Source organism: Serinus canaria, chromosome Z, assembly GCF_022539315.1.
Source record: "Serinus canaria isolate serCan28SL12 chromosome Z, serCan2020, whole genome shotgun sequence".
NCBI lineage: Eukaryota > Metazoa > Chordata > Aves > Passeriformes > Fringillidae > Serinus > Serinus canaria.
Genome location: NC_066343.1, coordinates 30,934,565 through 30,957,670, shown reverse-complemented (window position 1 = coordinate 30,957,670; position 23,106 = coordinate 30,934,565). Strand labels below are relative to the sequence as shown.

The following is a 23,106-nucleotide window of genomic DNA, read 5'->3' as shown; positions in this document are numbered from 1 at the left end:
CTTCAAGAGCACTAAAACTTGGCAAGTTACAAATTTCACTGGTGTATTTCAATGACTTTCCTTGCTGGTCCTCAAAATTCATTATCTTTGAAAAGCCTTTGCCAATGAATAAAAATAATTGGTCTAACTCTTTTATCTATGAAGCAGCCTTTTTTAAGTAAGAGTAAACACAGTTGTCTTGTCTTTTCTCTGACTGAGGCATCTGACTATCGATGCCTTGTCTTATTTCACAAACTCCTCTGATTTTCCCAGCACCCTTCTGTGCTCCCCTCTGCAGTGAACAGGGATCTGAGAACTGTACTGAGGGTTGTCATGTATCAGGTTTGCTTGTTTCACTCTTTGCTTTCCCTTCAGTGCACACTGATTTTCCTTTTACTTTCTACTCAGTAACATCATGGGTTTGGCCCTATTTCTCTTCTGGAGCTGCACCCACTAGCACAGATCCTTACTAGTGTTTACACTTCCCATTTCCTGGGCCTGATCAGAAGGACACTGCTATTTGCCTTTCTCTCCTTCAATACCCCATGTGGTTTTCCACAGAGAGCAAGGAATTATCTAATGTAGGGCAGAACAGGAAGTGGAGGTGGACTTCCACACTCTTCTAATAGTCACCAAACAGAAAAAAAAGTAAACACTATCTGCAGCTGAGAGTTCAGGATAGCCATCAAATTGCTCTTCCACTACTGACCCTGCTCTTCCACTACTGACGATGTCCAGACCCACTGCCCTCCCTGAGCAGCACCAGCTTCTGAGTTTTCCAAGCTTTATGAGACTGGAAAAGCAGAATAAGCAACAGCTTATTCTGAATATAACTGAGTGGATGAGCACAGAGTCCAGGTACTTTATATTTGCACATGCAGAAATTCAGTCTTCCAGCCCCTTTTGTTCACTATTAAATACCAAATTAGATGTCTGTCATTCCCAGTGGCAACATTTCTTACCTAAACGGCCTGCTTTTCCCTACTCCCTTAGAGTAGGGAAAAACTCTCCTTAGAATTTTTCCTCCTTTTGTTATATCCTTTATTTCAGGGTATACTTCTTATTTCAGCTCCTAATCCCACGTATACGCCTCCCTGAAGACAAAATCTGGGATTGAAAAGGTACATAATTCATTCAGATGCCTTTCCCTGGCCACTGCCCAGCATTGTAGCTGTGAGCTGATGAGCTGGATGCTCCCCAGACTGTGACACAAGTCATACGGTCCAGGCAAAAATATCCTGGCAGTATTCCTGAATATTTCTAGTGGCCTCCAAATGGGCAGAATACTCCCTGCAAGTTGAGCACATTCATCAGTCAGAGGGTGTAACAGCGACTGGCATGGTGGTGCTCATGTGAATGACTAAAGTAAAAAATTTAATATGTGAGCTTCACAAGGTCACTGTGAAGTATATCCTTCTACTGAAAGGGAAATAAAACTGAAAATGTTTTTCCTGTTCTAATCCATGGAATTCTTTGCCCATCCCAACTTTTGAGGAGAGGCAGTTCTGGAGATGAGATGTCACCACTCTGTACATCATCAGTACTGCAGCAGGAAGTCTTTTGCAACACAGGCAGAGCAAGTGGTAGATTTTGACATTTGTGCGACTGTAAGATTTCATCTTACAGAAACAGTGACACATCTGTAGAGCCTGTCAATGCTAAATGCTTACAAATGGGCAGAGTATGAGACAAACAACAGAGAAAAGATGCTATCTCTTTTATAAACTCCATCTCCGTTGCTAGAGTTCACTGGAGAGGAACAAGCACATAGAACATGAGCTATTTAATAAACCACCACAGAGATCTCCCGCCAGGGAACAGAGCAAGGAAAGATACACACACAAAACAGATATTAGCCCTGTTCTTTGCTCACGGCAAGTATCTGATGCTGCAATAATGGACACACTAACAGGACAGAAATGGACATCCTGCTGTGGAAAACAGCACACATCTCAAGAACTGCACCCAAGCAAAACCATCAGCAACCCAAAAGACTCCCTATAACATTTTTGAGAGCTTAAAAAGAAAAATACATGCATAAGCAGCCTCTATTTGCCCTGTGGAACTCATAGTCTTCCCTCCAGGAAAATATGCATGTTTTTTACCCACACACAGATGCTGCACCTCCAGCTGTCTCTGAACTGCTGGCCTGCATTAGTGGAATGGCAACAAGGCACCTACTGATGGGAGACTACTACCCAAGCTCATTGATAGTCTGCTGACTGCGTTGCTATGCCACCTTCATCAGTGCTGCAGACCACTGGTAGTTACTGGTTTTGTGTGCTCCTAATGACATGGCTTGTTTCCCTTGTCCCTTTTCCTCTTTCCCCGAAGTTACCCGGCTGGACGCACACCACTTCTGCATGCTTTGCAGCACTGGTCTAAGTGGAATGGAAGTATTTGCCAGGTGCAGAATATCAATAGAGGAAGCTCTTGGCTTCCCCACAGCCTTGATGGGACTGGGAGCAGAGAGACTTCATTCTAGCAGCTCAGTCTGTTGCGATCCACAAGCACTTCACTATTAGGAAACCCAGACTTGGATGTACTGACACCAGAGTTCTGGTCAGCCCACCTGGAGACGTGGGAGCAATGATCACTGCATGCCCCTTCCTCTTCTAATTGTGGAAGCTCTGGGGACTTTCCAACAGCACAAAGGTGCATATCCAATAAATTCTGCAACAGATTCCATGCATGAAGCCTCAGATTAGCTCCCCTGTTGAACATGAACCTCTCTAAAGCATTTAGGTAGGTCCCACCTTGAGCCCCTTTAGTGCTGCTTTCACCTAGTATCATTCATGAACACAGTCTGGTTCAGGTTCTACTCATATGAGTGGTCTCTGTTGAATCCTTTCACCTTTTGCCTATGGATGCAGCATGCCAGCACATTCATACTTCACACACCAACAGCAAATGCCACCAAGCAAATTAAAACAATAAATATGGTATGATGAAAAGGCTAATTTCAACATTTCAATTAGAGTGCATGATGTTAATCTTGTGCATGATGTTAATCTTGAGTCTTCCTTTTTGACATGTTTTTGCTCTCCACTACTTTAAGTGCACAATGTCCCTAACACAGCCACAGGAGAAATTACTTGACTTTTGCAGGCTGCATTTCTAATGAGAAAATTGTTTGGGTTTATTGCAACTTGATGTATATAAATATTCACTGCAGGATAAAACTCTTGAAAAAAAGTCTTATTTTCAAAGCATCCTGGACACAGCAGGGAGCAACAAACAAATTAATTTAAAAAAAAATTACATTGGGAATTTTTTTTTTTACATCAATTCCACTGTAACAAAATACTAATACAGATACTACTTATAATAAAAAATTTTAAAACTTAAATCCAAACCATGCAGGATTCCCATTTTAATTCCAAGGGAGATAAGGCACAGAAAAAACACAAGCATAGGCAAAACTCCATCCCAACATAGAAGAATGGTTCCTGTAATCAGAATTTTGGAAGAGTTAGGAGAAGGGAAGGGGAAGGGGAAGGAGAAGGGAAAGGGAAAGGGAAAGAGAAAGGGAAAAGGAAAGGGAAAGGGAAAGGGAAAGGGAACATATCCAGCCGACTTATTGGAATAAGTGTGTCTAGAGGCCTGGTAGATGGATTCAGGGAGACTGAATCAGGTTTAGAAATTTTCACTGAAAAAGACACAGAGGTGGCTCTTAGCAACCAATCAAATGGAGCAGGAACCAAAGCAGAGCGAAATGGACCATGGAACGAAGCGGAGAACGAAGAAGAAAAGGCAAAGATATGTACAGTTTTAGCTCTGTACAGTGGCAAAGGCTGAATACACTCACATCATGAAGGTTTTAACAGCTGAAACTTACCAGGATCCATCCTTGTATATTTCAATATACGCTAAGTCTGAACTTTTTTTATGAATTTTTTTTTTTTTTTTAGTATATTCTGTAACTTTTAGAAAGTGGGAATTACGCCATGCACAAATCAGTGGCTTGGCCCCTGAGATCTTGATGCACAAGCAGTTTGGCTGTGTTCACACAGCACTCTGCACGACTGCAGTCCCTAAAAGCTTCACAGGGATTTTGAAACTCTCTCACTGGAAGTAGCAAAGTGCTGGATTTGGCAAACGGAGTGTGCATGAAGTTTAGCAAGTCTATAAATGTATGGCAATGCACTTGAACAAAAATAGCTCAAACTTTTACGTAAGCTGATGTTCTGCAAGTGAACTTTTATGTGCCATCAAGGGAAAGCCCTCTGAGTCACCACACGTAAGTCAACACTGTCAGATGCCCTGAAGCAGGTGAAGCAGCTACAGTGTGCACACGTGCTGCAAAGCATGCCATCAAAATGATCTTAGGCAACTGCGTATTTTCTTCTTAGTTTAACAAGAGGAGTCTGGGGCCAGCGCTTAGAGACAGCACTCTAAATTACGTGTCTGTCACTCTCAGCTGTCCATACAGCTTTTCCCTTCATAGACCAAATGGAACTTTTCAAAGAGAACCTGGAACAGCAATTAGGGGCTGTTTGTCCCAGCCTAGCTTTTCAGCTCTTCGCATGTAGACACAACGCACTAAAAATTGCAATAAGCTTCAGGCTCAGCCATCACTCTGCTTCAAGTTTTGTTGCTTTCAGGTTGTCTTAAAAAACATGGCTGGAAGTGGGGAGGGAAGGGATTGCATTTTTCCCCCATCTTTTCTGAAAGCCCATGTAAGACGGGTAAAGGGGTGAGGCTGTAAAAATGCAGTATACCTTGTGGGATCCCTGTTCTGACATCTAACAATTGCTCAGGTATAGACTTTTTGCTGCCCTTCAGTGCCCTGTCCCCCAAGGTTGAATTGTATAGCAGATGAAGTGAATGGGTAGGGAAGATACATATTTTTTAAAATTCACATTTAAGTATTGCACCAGAAGCAAAATCTTGTGCCCTCCCTCACCATTTCCAGAGGTGCTATGATAAGCACCTTTCGAAGGTTCTTAGATGATGGGACATCTCAGAGGGCTGAGGGCACCCATGGTCAGGAGAATTCGTCTTTCATCTACATCAGGCCCATAGCAGAGCAGAGGCTTTTTATTTGCTGAAATATCAAATAGAACCGAAAAGCACAGCAGTGTGTCAGCCTCAGAAAAGCAGGCTAAAGAGGCACTTCAGCAGGAACAGCTCTACCTGAATGAACCACAGCAGATACTTGCTAGTCTGTTATTGGACAATTTTAATAGCATCATTCCTATATGTTGTCAAGACACATTCCTCAGGGAAGTATCCAGACAGACTGAAAGTTTTACCTCAAACCAGTGACCACTAATCTTGCCAGTAGATATGACAGCAGGTTACTCATTTCTTCAATATGGTCATTTTGGCACCTTACAATACAAATCCCAGGGCGTCTTTGAGCCATTTCTCCAGAAGGAGATTTCAACAGACTAGTATCAGCCTATATTCTGGCAGTCAGCCTACCTTGCAGACCCCAAGTCATGCGCAGGACAAGGTCAGCATGGAAACGGACCCTCCTTCCCACCATTGCACGGACTCTTTCAGGCAAGGGAAAGGCTGGCCAAATGCTGCCATAAAATCAGTTCACTCCCCAATTTTTCCAAGAGCTCTTCATCAACAACTCTAAACGAAATAACTTTAAAACCTATGAAAACAAAGCAATCTCCTAGCTGCCCTCACACACATATCCACACCCACACAGAGGCTAATTCTGTTTGTAGTTCAGTGTCTTTAATTAAAAGTTGCAGGAGGTAACACTGATACTAACATTGCCAAATGACAGTATTTTCTGGCTTTATGTGGATGCATTGCACTTGCAGATATCAAGGTTTCACACAGTCCTGACTTTAGAAAGGATACAGCTTCAAGAAGAATAGGCCAGAACCAAGGTTGTTTGAAAACCCCACACCACAAAATCAATATTTAACACATTGGATTTCCTAGTGAGTCTTCAGAGACAAGTGTCTGACATTTGAGTTGTCCTGGGTCAATATTAATTGCACATATCTTCTCATCTGCATTTACTGCCTTGTTTCCACAATTAAATTATAAAAACTAAATGAAATCTCTGAGTTTCATAGCTAAATTTGCATGCTAAGTTAATTAACACTGTAATGGAAACCACAAAAAAACCTCAGGCTTGTCTGATCCAAGGTCCATTAAAATAAGTGACAGCTTGATTATAACCTGAGGCAAATTAATAGCCACGCAGCTTTAAAAAATGGGGTAGTGATGATCTGTTTCATAGATGTCAAGAAGCGGTTTTGCACGGATGCCAACAGAGAGACCTCTTTCTGTCACTGTCAGCATTTCTGGCATCCACTTTGTGTGCACTCCCTGTTTCCCATGAACAGGACACAGGGCAAACCTTGCAGCATACACTAGCAGTCTCACTGCTTCCAACTGCTCGTCAGGAGGCAAAATGCTAAGAAATGCATCAGCCAGCATCTAAGGCACCAAGAGCCACCATCACATGATGGGCTGAGCTACAAAGGAAGATGCCAGTTTTACTTCATGGGAGGTGCAGGATGCTGGGCACCAGAGAGTGACATAAGATGCCACAGCATGCTCCTCACACATAAACTGCATCTTGCTCTTATTGCCAGACTGCATTTGTCTTTCAATCAACTGTTCTTTACAACTTCTTAATGCATGACACTTCAGAGCACTTTCCAGCAAGAGCAACAACAGCAACAAAATTCATATTAAAAGGAAAAAACAGGGAGAAGCAGACATCAAAAAGAATAAAAGCCAAAATTTGGCTCCGTGGTTAAATCAGGAAGGGGAAGGCTTACTCACCATGTGTAGCACTTGGGCCTTTGTCAAACATAGCACATACTCATCTAACCAGCTTTGGCAAGGTAAGGAGTTGTAAATAAGCACTGAGATGCTGTCATGACCAACAGCTCCCAGAAGCACCATGTGAAAACCACCAATGATGCACTATGAGGATCCTGTAGTCAGAGTCCTACAAGCTGCAAGTTAATTATGCAGACAAGTGAACAACAAATTATTGGATTCAAAGGCATAGTACTGAAAGGGAAAAGTGAACACCTGGAATATGGATGAGTTTGTATAACCTGAACCTGCAAATGTGGATTTCTTAGTCATAAGCCAGCTTCAAAATACAGCAGAAGTGTTGCAAAGCTTAATATGGTTAATTGAAGTTAATTATACCTAATTATGTATGTAACATATTGCAGAGAGTTATCTCAAAACAAGTATGTTTAATAACTACAAACAGCACACATAATAGGGAACACTACGATGAAGTTTTAAAGAAAGAACATTACAGATATGCTCAAAAGCAGAAGCAGAGTGACAACAGTTGAAGAGCAGCACCTGCTCACACAATCCTTCTGACAGTACTTGTCAGGGGCTGCCCTAGACTCCCTTGCTCCCCACACTTGCTTGCTGAAAGAAACCCATCACCATCCTCCTTCCAGCCCTACCCCATAGAGAGCACAAGGGCCTGACCACCCAGCAGGCACAAACCCTCATCACAGACGGGCACTCTGGCATCTGCAGTCCCCACAGGCTAACACAAAATGTCACTGCCAGATCACAGGGACAAAGAGGCCAAGAAATACTATCTTGTCTCTGTCAGCGGGTTGCTCCTGCTCTAGGTTACCAAAAGAAGACATAACTGATGGTTAGGTCCAAATGTTTTCTCACAAAAACACTGCCTGCTGTCCTACACCAGAAAAACTATGTATTTGAGCACAGCCCCCTGTTCTGGGACTGCCAAGGAAGCAGCTCAGAGTTGTTGGGATGAGCTTCAGAGAAGGGAAAAAGTAACAATCAAACCCATCAACAAATTAATTGTTTTGCAAAAGGGTAATGGTGGGATACACAAAGGCTTCTGATTTAGCAAGACCCTTATGAGGTGAAAGGGGAATCAGACCATGTCCTCACTAAAGAGTAGGAGGTAGCTGAGTCCTTGCAGGATTTTCATCCTACCTTGCTGGGCCTTGAGCTCTTGCTCAAGACAAATTAGTTCCTCATGCCCCAGGAAGATGGTGAGGGCCAGAAGATACTTCAGACCCCCTTACAGAGGCCTGTGGCAATGTAGTACCAACATCTCCTATATTTAAGTGCTCACTCACTGTGACTCCTATAGGAAATGGGTTTCATGAACCTAAAACCATTCTTTCTCCTGCAAAACAAAGTTGGACTACATAATGGATTCATATTAATCAGTTTTCCCAAGCTGTCAGCTCCTAGACTTCATCTGGGCTTTTCCTAGCCAAGGAAAAAGAATTGTCTGTGCAGCACTTCAGCTTTGAAACCTGCAACTTTGTCCAAGGTTTTTTGCCATCAGAGAAGATCACTGCTTATCAAACGAGGGAAAGGATAACACACTTACCACACAGACCTACAATGAAGACAGTAGGATCAGATCTAGGGAAAGAACTGTAATTCTCTGACATAGCAACTGAAGAAAAAGTTCCCTTGACAACTGAGTAAGTAATTTAAAGAGTCAATAGGCAGGAATGAAGGGATCCAGCAACAGAAATTAAGTTCTAACTGCAGTGGTAGGTTCTTTCATGCTTTTGAAAATGAATACAAGAAACAAAAGTCTGAAATCATGGCAGTGATGGGAAGACCTTAAAAATTTGTAGACATTAACAGCAGATGAGAAGATTGGGGATGCTAAGCATCCTTTACAGCATTCCGGCAAAAAAAGATTCGCTGACAAATGCACCTCAAAGTCAAATAGGAACATGCAGCCATGATAGAGGAAAAGAAAGAAAAGGAGAAGATGGCTGAAGACATAGAGGACAGCATAGATCTTTAGCTCAGGTCAATGCACAGAGCAGAAAACATACAGCAAAGACAGATTTCCTCTAGAGGAATGAGGTACTCCCATTGGAGGTGGGGTACTGCTTGCACCCAGATAATGCAGAACTAAGCAGAAAGGAACTGTGATGGTCAAGAAGAAATGAGCAGAAAGCCTAACTTGAGAAAGAAGGGCAAAGAGAGGCTCAATGAGGAACCAACAAAATAGAATAGACAGAAAAATTTGACAGAGAGAACTGGAAACCAACCTCCAAATGAGAGAGGGGCAGATTTACATAACAAAGGACTCTGGGGGAAAAAAATAAGGTTCTTTGAGTAGCGAGAGGCACAATGAAGTTTTCAACAGAGAGAGAGAGTTTAAAATATCAGAAAGGAAAAAAGTGAGTTACCTTAAGGGAACAAGAGAAATTCGGGGGAAACAGTCAAACAGGAGGAAAGGTCATCAGTGTCCCCAGCTGGCAGCCCCGCAGCTGGGTGAAGGACAAAGAATGAGGTGCACTGAGTCCAAGAATAACCTTCTATGGGAAAGACCTGAGTGAAAAGCAATCAAAATTCTAGGAGAACTGGGAAAGGACATTCCACTAGAGATGAGGAAGCTGTAATACCATCATTCATGGCCTTAGTAAGACCATGAAAGATACAGCATTCTGTCCGGGTTATGTGCTTAGGGATGAAGTCAAACTGCAGAGTATAAAGAGTTTTTAATACAAAGCAGGAGGCAGGGGGAAAGAAAAAGAAAAAAGGATAAGAACAAGAAAAAAAGATCTGGCCTGTTTAGCGAAATGAAATCTCAGAGGGAGTATGTTTGCTGTCTATAAATACATCCAGAGAGTAAACATCAGAGAAGGAGAAGAGCCATTTAAGTTAAAGGACAATGTTGGCACGGAACAAATGTGTGCAAGCTGACCATAAAATACACTTAGCACTGAGACAGGCAGTTTCTAATCACCAGAGCTGTCAGGCTCAGCACAGTCTTCCAACAGGCAGGCAAAGAATTCTAGAGAAAACCAGGCATTGTTCATGGGTGCCATGACGGACATGATGTGTGCAAGACCAGCAGCCTTACAAGGGGTCTTATGAAGACCCTGGTGTACCAGCATTTGCTAACAATTTCCACCCTTTTTTAACCTTAAAATTTATTTCCAGTGGTGCTGCAGACTCAGTACTGAGAGTTTATGTCCCCTGACAAAAGTTTCCCCTTATCAGCCCCTTAAAAGCAGTCCTCCCATGTCCCAGGGAATCAAGAAAAGTCCAAGGCTACCCTGTGTCCATGGAGAGTCAACTCCTCCCCCAGCAGCTGCTGCTATGGGCAAAAAGGACAGTGTGTCTGCTGCTCCTTCAGCATTATCAGCTTCACTGCCCACTGCCCACCAACCCACACACCTACAAGTGTTCTCCATTGGCATGGAAAAGGATGCACTTTGATGGGGATCATTTGCAATTACAAGCTAAGAAAAGACCAGACAAAAAGCTGAGTTAGGGCCTGAGACCTCTGGGAGAAACAAGCTGTGACAGGCAGCTAGGACAGCAGTTTTGTTACCAAGCTACAGCAGAAAACACAGCTCAACCACAAAAGCAAAAATCTGTCGGCATCATTGAGGCAACAGCCACACTGAGCCCTCAGGCAGCAGGAAGGTACTTCCTAGGCTATAGATCAGTGTAGATCTACATGAAGGCAGACTCACCATGCTCTCTGCATTCAAGAACCACCCAGATTATTCCTTGTCTCAACATCCAGCCAAAGGAAGAAATCATGATGCAAGTGAGCTACACCTTCCTAGCAGGACTTTTGCTTACAAGGCAGCCCCAGGTAGGAGAATGGTTTCCCTTTTATTCTGATATGAAGAAGATACTAATGTATCCTTTCCCAGCATAACAACTCTTGCTGGAGTGGGGACCTTCTTTTCCCCTCCAGCCCTGCCTTGAAATCTCTTTCTGTAGAAAATTCAATGTTATTTAGGCTAAAAACAAAGCACCCCAATAGGCTTAAGTTTAGTAAAACACTCAATAGAAGGTGACTTCTAGTCCCTCCTTGAAGAGCAAGTTATGCCTCTGATATTAAACAATTACTGAATGAAATGCAATCTAGGTGCACAGAAATTCAGAAGTACAGCATCTTTTGAGGACAGTCTCCTCTAAGACAAAGTAGTGTCAGCAGAGAGTTCTCAAGATCTCTGTGTCAAGTCCAGTACCTAAATTCTGGACCCGGGCAGGTGAGACTGACAAGACACCTTCTTGAATTAGTGGGCAGCATCTGATGCATCTCAACTCACCTCGTGCACACACAGTCCATCCTCTCCTCAGATGCAAACAGGTTTGTTGTCCCAACAGATGGGAGAGTACAGTGTCAAATTAGAGGACACAGAGCTAAGGAACCCTTTTCTCCCAAATTCTCCCAATTTCTCTAACCTGCAAACAGGTTTGTTGTCCCAACAGATGGGAGAGTACAGTGTCAAATTAGAGGACACAGAGCTAAGGAACCCTTTTCTCCCAAATTAGGAAGCTAGCTCCCTTTCCCCTAAACCTGGAATAAACCCTGCTGTGTTGATTATGGCTTGGATAGAGTTAATTTTCATCATAGTGTCAAATATGGGGCTGTGTTTCAGATTTGTCCTGAACACAGGGTTGATAGTACAGAGATGTGTTTGTTATTGCTGAGCAGGTCTTACACAGAACCAAAGCCTTTTCTGCTTTTCATACTGCCAAGCTGGAGAGGAAGGTGAGGGTGCCTGGGAGGCTGGGAGGAGACACAGCCAGGACACATCATTCAAACTGACCAAAGGGATATTTCAGACCATTTCACATCATGCTCAGCATTTAAAGTGGGGGGGAAGAAGGAGGAAGAGTGGGACACATTTGGAGTGATGGTGTTTGTCTTCCCAAGTCACTGTCAAGTGTGATGGGGCCCTGTTGTTCTGGACATGCCTGAACACCTACCTTCCCATGGGAATCGGTGAATTAATTCCTTATTATTCTTTCCTTGTACGTGCAGCTACTCCTTTCCCCATTAAATGGTCTTTATATCACCCACAGGTTTTCTGCCTTTTGCCCTTCCAGTTCTCCCCCCAGTCCCAACAGTGGTGGAGTGAGACAGTGACTGCATGTTGCTTGGTGGCTGGCTGGGGTTAAGCCACAAAACCATATGGACCTTTCAAACTTCTTAATGTCTTTATTAGCATTGTTCAGCAGAAGACAAAGCACAGATGTATGATCACTGCTCAGGTCCTATGCTGAAGGCCTAACTAGAAACTAAGAGATATGTCAGTCTTAAGCCTTAAGCCTGATCTCAAAGATATGGGACTATATTAAATATGCATACTGAACTGAAAGACTAAACAGAAATACCCTTCAAAATAATCTGATAGACCAAAGTGAAGGACTTTGAGACACCTTTTGGCTGGCAAAGTGTTCAACAATCTTTTATGATTAACTTAACAGCTTCCTAGAACCTACACAACAAAATACCACCCAGGTCCCACCATTAGAGCAGTAGTTAGGAAACCATTAGTTTTCCAAAAATTTGCCATAATTCAACAATTTTGTGACATAAGTAAAGAAGTCCTTGTTTAAGTAATGCATCAAATAGTATCAAGTAGCCCCAAGCAACCCAGTCCAACCCCAGAGACATGCCTGCTCTGAGCAGGTCTCATGAGACACCTCTACACCACGATCTTAGAGTGCAAACCAGCTTGCTGTTCTTATAACCCTAACTTCTCAAACATTTCTTCCCTTATTCCAAAACTCCTAGCACTAACAACTGCCAGGAAAGCCCTACATGTTCAGCTTCTAGCATAGGCTTTGCTTTCTCTATTTTAAATCCTTATATTATCTTCCCAACCTCTCTGAAATGTCACCCATTGGAGTAGCATTTGCAGATGTTTTTTCATCAGTTCCCAGTGACCAGTTAGGTCCAGACTTTTAGCCGTATGTAGGTCCTTTTCTAGCATGTGTTCTCCATAAATTCCCTGCAGAGATTAGTCTTTCCCATAAAGTACTGTGAAAATTAGAGAACAGCAGGCCTCTAGCACACAGAAATATGCTGGTAGACCTTGTAAATGGGAAAGAAGAACCAGAAAGAAATATGATGGGTTTCACCTTCAGAATTTCAAATTTCTAATTTCTAATGTATTCCTAGTAACTGTGTGTACAGCAATTTCTGCAAGGAGATTTTACAGTCCATAATGTCCCCAATGGAAACAGGGGGAAAAAAATAAAGTGAAAAAGTAGCAGGAAACAGAATAAGTTATGGTAGGTTACACAGCCATCATGACTGAATAGTTAAAGCTATGACAACCGTTTATCAAACTGGCACAGAAATAACAACACATATATCTTATCATAAACACAGTGTGGGAGAAGAGGCAGACAATAATATAATGCAATGCACTTTGGTGGCATAAGCTGAAGATCTTTCAAGCACACATTTTAGCTTCAAGCCTAGAGTGCAAATAATTAATTGCTCTGTTGTCCTTTGTGCCACTGAGTCACCACAAAAAGTCAAGAGGCTGATCTGCACATTACTGAAAACATCCAGTTCCATGCGCAGTAAGCAAAGCAAGCCCGTCCCGTTGGTCATGGCAGTAACCACTCCCAGCAAGGCACCAAACCCAACAAGCAGAGCTCCCTCAGCTCCTTTGTGAGCCAATCAAACTTCGAACCAAAGATCTCCTACCATTCTTTGGAGACAAGAACTGGCCATAAATGACTACCACTGCAACACACAGAAAGCCCAGACTATGATTGTGAAAAGACTGCTGGGAACATATGTTCCAGGCTGGTGCTATTCTACAAAACCTTCTACACTTGCTCCAAAGACCACCAGAATAACTCTTGAAAAACAGCTCATAAACTTTGGAAAATGAAAGCATGACTAATACAGTTTAGTGATAAAACAGCTGCCAGGGACTCAAAACTACCTGCAATGACTGATGTCTGTCAAGGCCAAGCAGCTTGCAAGCGGATCTTTTGTTGCACATAGCTACTCTTTTTTTTTTCAGCAGGCAGACCTGGTTGAGGAATTCGACACACACAGATCAGCTACGAACATGCAAAAAGGCATCCTAACTGTACTGGAAGGGGCGACTAGCTAGGACTGAGGTGATGAGCATTACCCTTTGGGGTCCAGAGAACTCTTCAGTGGCCTTCATTTGCAGCAGCCCTTCTTTTTACAGGCCAATTCAGTCATCAACAAATCATTCAGTATAAGTATATAGATGTTTTATAGAGTCTTATATCTATTTTTATTTATGTACCAACATCATTACAATGCTTTTAGACCTGTTATCCAAAGAAGCTGACCTTCAATATGCAGGATAAGCTAATGACCACACTCTGTGTGCATGTGTAAGTGTGTGTTTAAAAACTATCCTGTTACTGAAAATGTGTCACAGTGCAAAGCTGTAAATAACCTGGTGAAAAACTGGGCTAATTCAGAGTGGCAGCGAAACACAGGGAGTTTATGAATAAATAACATGAGGTGAAACATGCTGGCAGTGAAACTTCTGGCTTTGCATATTGAACGTGGTGCTTGGAAGACAAAGAGGTGTTTTGGTGACAAGCAGATAAGGCCTGGAAAAGGTTAACAGTCCTCCTTTTATTCCCGCTCCATAAAAAGGTACAGCAGAATTATTAATTACACTATTAACTTTGTGTGTTAGCCTGGCCTCTCACAACGCACAGCTTTGTGGGATGCAATCAAAGATCACTCTCCTATCACAAACACAGGGAGGAAAAGCTCCTTTCTTTAGAAAATGACATTCAAGATGAGGAACACTGAACACCAGAAACAGCTGGTAGGAACACCTGAAAAACCATGCTGGAGAAGCCTTGCTGACTACTTCTGGCAGTTGCCAAAACTAGATGGAAAGGAACATCAAGATGAACGCTTTGTACAAAAAGAACAATTTGCTGCCAATGGAAAGTTTGCTTTTTCTACTCTAACCATTGTAGGTTAAAGGCTGATTAATAAATTGATGCATAAAGGCTTAGAACTTTTCTTAATTTTGTATTTATTGTAAATTAATCTTCTCACCATTCACAAAAAAAATTTCATTTTTTTATGGTCTTGACAATCAAGTTATACAAATCACACACTTCCTCAACATGTAAGTTTATGTTGTGTGTCAGGGAGTAAGGCACTTTGCCCATTCTACACATATATAGTTCATTAAGTGTTTACTCCCCACTAACTACATCTCCTCATCCTCCACACAGAGTGTGTCTACCAGGATTCTCTGGATTAACAGCTGTTTTGAGAGTTTACATGTGCTTTCTGAAGCAATATTTTGATGCTCAAGAGAGATCTCAAGAGGTACATACTGCAATTTATAAAATCCTGTGTGTCCTCTATGCATTCCCGTTTTAAGAGTGATGGGGTGAGTTCTTTTCCAGACACCTGAAGATCATCCCTGGGTGCTGTTGCTCCTCAGGGAGGTGCCGAGAGGGCCTACCCCGACGAGACAGAGGGAAAATCTCTGCAGAAAGCTAAACACCGTATCTCTGCAGAAAGCTAAACACCGGGTAACGCCACACACACCCCTCCTGCCACCAACAGGTGCACTTGCACTGCTGGAAGAGAAAACGATTTGGAAAACTGCTTTTTCTCTCTCGCTTGCTCCCCTGAATGCTAATCAGCGGCGCCGGCTAAAAATACCCAGCAAGGCTGGCGTGCGCACAGCAGATAGGGAAAATGGGGGAGCTGAAAGGCTACAGCTTCCCGGAAGAAAAAGGGACTGGCAAAGAAGAGCCTTCCTCAAGAACCCCTTGCCGGACTTGCCCGCTCCGAGGCTAAGATTCCAGCCTCTCCTTCACAAGGGCACTGCAGGTGCTCCCCGAGGAGTCGCCGGGGCACCATCCACCGGGGCAACTGGGCGGCACCACCCCGGACCAGGCTTCCACCCCCGGCGCTGCAGGCGCTCCCAGACGGGGCGTCCCGAGGGTGCTGTGGTGGCCATTCGTCCCTCGAGCCCCGCCGCCCACTGGGTGCAATCCCACAGGGGTTCACCGGCGGTGCACGAAACAAAGAGGGCTGGGGACGGCCGCCCCCGCCGGCACGGAGGACCTGCGCCGGGCAGCGCGGTGTGGGGGGCTCAGTCCACTTGCTCTCTGCATCAGAGCGGCCGACAGACCGCAACGCGGTCACAGCGATGCACGGCGGCTCGCCGGCCTCCTGGCGACCGCAAGAGCTAAGAAATAAATAAATAAAATTAAGAGAGGGAGAGAAGGCAGGAACACGGAGACAACCAGCAAGTCCTCGGCAACGGAACCTGCGGGGGTGTTCAAACCCCCGCCACCCCCTGCCCGAGCCGCGCGTCCCGAGAAGCGCTCCGCGGTGCGGGGCCGGCCGGAGGGGGACGTGCGGCCCCCCCGCGCCACGGGGGTGGGAGGGCGGGCTGGGCAGCTCCACCGCCCCCGGCCTCACCGGGGGTCGCACTCTCCCTCCGCCACCCGCGACGGCCCGGTGGGCCGCCCCCTCCGTCCCCCCGCCCGCCGCGGCTTCCATCCATAATTAATCGCCTCCCCGCAGCCGCCGCGATAAGAGAGGGCGGGCGGGGACGAGGAGGCGGCGGCGACCGGGAGGCGGTGGGGGGAGCGTTGCGCGCTCGCCGCGCCCGGCTCACTGCGGCCGGCAGCTGCCTGCCGTGCGGAGCGGAGCGGAGCGCAGCCGCCCCGTCGGGGAGCGCCGCGCTCGCATGGCCGCGCCGCGCCGCGCCGCCGCCGCCGCGGGGCCGGGGGGGGCCGCGGGAGGAGGATGAGGCGGACGGCGGGGCGGCGGCGGCGGCGGCGGCGCGGAGGATGAAGTGGAGCGTGCGGGGAGCCTGCGCCGCGCTCTCCAGCTGCCTCCTGCTCGCCTGCGCCCTCAGCGCCGCCGCCGTGGGCCTCAAGTGCTTCTCGCTGGGCTCCGAGCTCAAGGGCGAGCCCTTCCGACTGGGCACCGCCGCCGGCGCCTTCTACTCGGGGCTGCTGCTGGCCGCCGGCCTCTCGCTGCTCGCTGCTGCGCTGCTCTGCTGTCGCCCGCCCGACGAGGCGCCCGTGGCGCCGGCTCCGGCACCGGCCCCAGGACCGGCACCGGCCTCTGCTTTGGCCCCCGCCGGCGACCCGGACCCTGCGAGCGGCGGCCCCGGCGGGGCGGAGGCGGCGGCCGCGCCGTCGGGGCCGGTGGAGAAGGCGTCGCCCGGGGGGCGGCAGAACTTCCTGCTTCTGGGGGTGCTGGTGTTCATGCTGGGCGTGCTGAGCGCCTTCGCCGGCGCCGTCATCGACGGCGACACCGTGTCGCTGGTGGAGAGGAAGTACTCGCATTATTGCCTGCTGCAGCCCGGCGGCGCGGCCCGCCCGCGGAGCGGACCCGCGGCCCCCGACGGCACCGCTGCGGCGCTCCGCTGCCAGAAGCTGCGGGACTACCAGCAAGGCTTGGTGCTCTCCACCGTTTTCAACGCGCTGGAGTGCCTCCTGGGCCTGCTTAACCTGCTTCTTGTCAAGAACTACAAGGCCGCGCAGCAGCGCGGACGGAGGCGGCGGCGGCGGCGAGCGGCCCCGGCGGCGACGGCGGCGGCGGGCGGGCGGCGGCGGCGGCGGAGGGGCGGCGGCGGTGGGAGGCGGGCGCCGCGCCACAGCCAGGGCTCCCTCTTCTCCGGCGGCGAGCCCGAGCTCAGCCCCGGGGATTGCCCCTTCCAGGCCGTCTCCTACATCAACGTGGGCGTCTTCCACGTCTTCGACGAGGCTGGCGTGGAGGTGCACTGTGGCGGACATCCCTCCGTCGAGCTGCCCGGCTACTCGCCCATGGACCCCGAGCTCAACGCCTCCTATCCCTACTGCTACCCTCTGCCCAGCGAGCACCCCCCCGCCTACGAGGAGATCTACCCCGGCGAGCCCTGCGCTCACGGCACTTAGCGCCGACCGCCGCCGGAACGCCCGGCTCCCCGCCCGGCCCCCGGATCGCCGTGACAGCCGGGAGCGGGGCAGCCAGCGCTTCGCAGCCGCGGGGCTCGGGGACAGTTCTCGCACCACCGACGGGATGGTCCCGCCGTCGCGGGCGCAGCGGGACACGGGCGGCGTGCCGCCGTGCCTCTGGCTCTGCGGAAGCTTCTTTTCCCTTCCTCCCTGCTCTCCTCTTCCTTCCCCCCCTTCCCTCCCCCACACCGACCCTTCGTCCGCCGGCGGCTGAATTTTCCGAAGGCTGCGCAAGAAACGCCTAAGGGTTGGTTCCTCCCGTCGCCTCTCCTCTGTAGCCAAGTTTAGTTCCCTTCAAGTGATTCATCAGTCTCCAGCTTTAGCAGTCCAGAGTTACCCATTTATGATAACCAGCCAGTGTAAGGAAAAGGTGTCATGAAGCTTCTTTACCTCTCAAAAGAGCTAAATTTCTAAACAACGCAGAGACATTTGTGTCACGTTTACTAGAGGTGTATTGGGGATCTTTAACGTTTACACTACTCCTTGGGAGAATTGAGTTCTGTTTTAAGATTTAGTGAGTTAAAACATTCGTTGGTCTTGTAAGATGCACATTGAGAAAAACCTGCACTTTGAAAAAGAAACAGGAAAAAAATCAACAACGTTTTTGTACACTAACGTGCCTGCTTTTGTTGATAACTTCTTACTGTAAAAGCTTTCAGAAGTCTATAGTGAAAATGTTTGGTAAATTCACTGCAGTTTAAAATTGATGATTAGTTCCTTTACTAAAATAACTGAGATGTTGCTAGGATATGGCAGTTAAAAAGGAAGTCCAAATGTAGTACACATTCCTTTTTGTAAACAGGTTCTGTGTTTTTAATGCAAGGCAGGATTTCTTTTTGTTTTGCACAGGTGAAGGGTATAATTCTATTTTGTACAACTACATGGTTTACCTTGTAAAGAGTTCCATTTTACCTGTTACAATTCATCAATCTGGTAAGCTTGAATATTAAAAGTTTTATTTGAAAAATATATATATTGTAAACAGCCTTAACTGGTGCAGTAGTCACAGTTTTAAAGGATAAAAAATATATATATAAATCATCCTGGAAGACATCTTCCAAATGTGTTTTCAAAACAGTATTTATACTCCTATTTTAAAGCAAAGATTTTGTTTGTTTGTTTGTTTTGTTTGTTTATTTAAAGAAAGGCCAGTCTAATTTCTGAAAAGGGGGAGGGGGAAAGTGATGGGATCGTATGCTGTTAACTCTTCGTGAACTTAGAGGTATTAAAAAGGGTTTCTGCAAAGAGAAGAAGTGCTAAATCCTCCTTCTTGGATTCTGCTGTGGAATGCCAGTACCAGATAGCATAAAAAAAGTGCTAATTAAAGAGAATCAGATGTGGCATATTTTATAACATCATTTGAGAACAGACAAAGGCTTGATTTCATGTTGCATGAGCAACCAAATAGCAACTCTCCTGCTTGCATTTGGTTCAATACCCCCTCCTCCAGTTAAGGCATATGAAGGTATATGAAATGAGGTATTGCAAAATAACCTTTTTGTTAATCCTTTGTTTGGAGCCTGCTGCATAATGCCAGTGTATCAGCTACCCAGGGGCTGGGGGGGCAGGGGGAAGGTGGAAGAGGAGGGGAGATAGAGTGGAGAGAGAGTTAAGAGTATGCAAAGTTACAGTCTATTTCTGTGGTTCATGGAAAATTATTTTGAACTTTTTAGCTGCAGAGAGGCTGACGTAATTTGCAGCCTTAGAACTGGAGAGAGAGAGATTTGATTCTAAAATATTCAAAAAAACCTCTGCACTGTTGTTTTCTAAAATGTTTTGACTTGCGCACTTTGTATAATCTAAAATGCAGAATGCCTGAAAAGTCTTAAAGTTGCAAACTGATGTCTGTGAAGCTCACATTTAAAGCTCTAGTCTAGAGAAGAGAGTGAAAAGCAGCAGTTGCCAATTTGTCAAGTAGTTCTAAATAGCAGAAATTTAAAATAGAGCTCCTTTTGGCCAGCAGATTTCCTGGTGTGGAATGCCAGTCTAAAACATATGCCCTAGCTAGGTCCCATTTTAGTACTGAAGACTGGTTTTATGCTGCCTCTCTGCAGATGCACCTTCTTAACCCCTTATGGGAAAGTGACAAGTCCAGTAATCTTTGCCTGTAATATTGATTTAGGCACAAGACCAATTCCATAGCATACTTTATGGCTCATATGAATGAGATTTTACAAAAGGAGTAAATAAAGCAGGGAAACTAAATTCTTATGTAGGTCTCCAATTGAATGAGTTTTTGAGACAGCATAGTACCTGATACTGAATTAAATGGGAACTGCTAGACTGCAGAGTGATTTTGAAAAACAGACAAACCAGCTAGGTGCCTAAATACAGATGCAGATGCGTGATAATAGTTGTTGGCTTTTTTTAAATTGGCTACATACATTGTAGTTCATGGAAGTTGTATCCTAGTTTTACCTAAGGAATTGATTTTTTGTCATAAAAAGACAGCATTTTACTTAAGATAGTTATTTTAGAAATTATGAACTAGACAATTCTGAAACTCCAGATGTTCCAAAGATCAGTGCTCAGGGAAATAAATGGAAAGTCAAGAAAGCTACCTATTATGCTCAATTGTTTAAATGTAAACAATTTTAGACTATGGATTTTTAAGATTGTTAAAGTCATAACTTTTTTTTTTTGTGTGTGTGTGTGTACATGCCTGTGTAAGTGTGTTTGTGTTTTATTTAAGTCTTTTCAGGATGCCATTTAATTAGAATATTTATTTGCAGCTCAGTTTTAGTTCCCAAATTTCTACTTTTCTTCATTTGGGCTTTTATCCCTGGAATAGTTTAATTTAGTGGTGGACAGATTGCCAGAATAATGTCCAAGTCAGACTCCCACAGAAGCCAGTAGGCGTTGTTTCATTGACTTCAGTGGATCTGGGCACAAATGATATGTAACACCTACTCTAAATAATCTTCAAAGTAATCTCGATCTTCTGGCATGACAGGATGCAGCAGTGGCATATCATTTCTCAGTTATTTGTGATTTCTATGGATAGCAGTATTAACGGAGGTCACCTATGGTGTTACACGTTTTTAAAAGCAGGAAAAGAAATTGGCAGGCAAATTGACCAAACAAGCCATGTATTATTAAAGATGGTATATCAGTGTTTCAGGTGTCTGGTGACTAACTTTTCTGACAAAACACGAAACACCACACAAATTTATGAGAAGAAACTTACAAGTACAGGATATGAGATGAAGCTTCACAGGCATGATTGCAGCATTGTGAAGCTGTTTTTAGTAAACCTGAGTCATCACTCTATCTTCTGAGCAATAATGTTAGAGTGTATAAACGATACGGTGCCAAAATTGAAAATAGGCTGGTGTGGGAAGCATTGGAGCTTAGGTTAATTACCTGAGAGGACTCATACTGTCCCTTTATTTCCCATTCTCCATCACAGGAATGTCAAGGTGAATGCAACCCTGATCAATTCCTGTCACCGAAGGGTGATAACTGCAAGGCTTCTGCCTTAAGTGGCAAAACCAGGGAGAAGGGAAGAGAAACGTGTGTGCTATCAAATCTCCATTTTGCCTACCTGAAGTAATGACAAGACTTCTTTTTGCCTCATGGCTTATTGTTTTAATTTGCTTCCAGCTTTACTCACATCTGTTTGAAGGGAGGGAAGAACAGGTTCAATACTACTGTTTTGGTCACAGTCAAGTACTGATTTAGTAGCAGGCTGCTCTCAGCTTTTGTGTTCCTTCTGCAGGTAATAGTGGCTAGTCAAGGTCTGAAACAGTGGAAAATCAAGTCTGCTGTCTTTGATGAGACAGGATTTACCTTCATGTGGAAAAAATTTATTCCCACCAGCCTATTAGCAATTCACATGAATTATTTTCACACTCCAACATCCTTGCTTAAACCTTACCTATACTTTGCATTGTAATTGACAGACAGTATATACATTAATCTAAAAACAGGAAAAAATAATTTAGAGGGAAATTGTATCAAAGTAGTACAGATTTTACTCAAAGTTTGATTTCACTGTAGGACTTTTTTGGTTCACCAAAAAGTGCTATGGCGGCTGGTATAACTTAGATATATTTCAGACATACTGTTTAATAATCAGAAAAGGTTTCTGAATGTTCACATGAGAATGGCAATCTGTTTCTGCTTTTGGATATAGTACATATGAAAACCTTTTCTTCATTTTGCCATTTAATCCAAGATTGATCCTCAAGAAAATGTCAGTAATTGATCTTGTAACTTTAGGATCAATAAAATAAGTTTTAAAGCACAGCATATCCTATAAGAAAAGCCTAATGCTCTTCATTTCATATTCTTTTTTGTCTTAGGTGGATGTCTAATAGTAATAATAACTGAAACTAGTATTTAATTACCATTTTCATTACAAAAACTTGGTTTTCAGGTACTTACAACTCCTACAAGTGGAACCGTGGTATAAAATTCCAGGTTTTACCATGAAGTTGAGTCTGTTTCCATAAGTCAGGTATTTCTCAGTTACAAGATGTTCAAATATTTTGGATAAATTCTGCTGGTAAAAATATGTTCATTTTGTATGATGGAACTCTATACATGTGCTAGAGTTACCTCTAATACAGGCACATATTTCCAATTAAAATGCATAAGGGTAAGACTCAAATTTGTCATGATCACTGTCCAGTTTTTAAATTTCTTAATTATCTCTCAGTAGTTAATGGCATGGGACTAGGGCTGTTGTATGTTCCAGAATCAGCAACAGTTTATCTAATAACAGTTTACAGGCTAATGGAGTGCTGGGGGGAAATCTTCAATTACCTGTTGCAACAATTCAGCCTACAGTGTTTCCTGCTCCAAAGGAGGCACTGCCCAAACTAAATAACTAGAAGCAATCTGAGCTTTTAAGTTGAGTACATCGTGTTCTCATTCTTACACTACCAGTTCTGAAATTCTTCCCTTGCATAGCTTTTGAAGAGTGAAATCCTCAAATTGCTCTCCTAAAAATATGATTCAAGTAACTGCCTCACTTTTTATTGGCCAGGTGTGCTATGCACTTTCTAGCCAGTGTTCGGGCACCATGGGGAAGTTCAGTTGAAGTTTATGGCTGTGTCTCCCTGATGTCAGCCTAGATTGTCTGTAGTTGAAGACCAATTCATCTAAGAAGCCAAAAGACTCTCTCAGGTGTTTTTCCTTTACAGGAGAAAGTCCTGCTGTCCTGTTTCATTCCTTTTTCAGATCCAATGCCTGAAACTTCAGTGAATTTACCTTGAGGCAGGAGTGGAGATGACATTGCAGTTTGCCACTACTTTGGTTGTGGAATTTTAGATATCTGGAAGACCTCCTTAAGCTTTCTGGAAGGAAACACTTCTAGTGAAAAACACGTACTGACTCATGACCAGAACACAGAAAAGTCAAGTGTAGATGTATTCCCATGGCAGAACAACTTAGCAGAAGTTCCCAGGGTTT

At 44.7% G+C, this 23,106-nt stretch overlaps 2 protein-coding genes across 2 annotated transcripts in view; one reads left to right on the top strand and one right to left on the bottom strand.

Moving 5' to 3' along the window:
• Nucleotides 1-23,106, bottom strand: part of HOOK3 (hook microtubule tethering protein 3) — a 945,081-nt gene that overhangs the window by 788,266 nt on the left and 133,709 nt on the right. The gene's annotated exons all lie outside the window — the stretch shown is intronic.
• TMEM271 (transmembrane protein 271) lies at nt 16,456-22,084 on the top strand. Its single transcript, XM_050987055.1, has one exon. The coding sequence runs from the start codon at nt 16,537-16,539 to the stop codon at nt 17,629-17,631; it is 1,095 nt and encodes a 364-aa protein (XP_050843012.1). The 5' UTR covers nt 16,456-16,536; the 3' UTR covers nt 17,632-22,084.

Excerpts from the sequence above, each read along its gene's own strand:
- TMEM271 (XM_050987055.1), top strand. The coding sequence starts at position 16,537 with ATGAAGTGGAGCGTGCGGGGAGCCTGCGCCGCGCTCTCCAGCTGCCTC.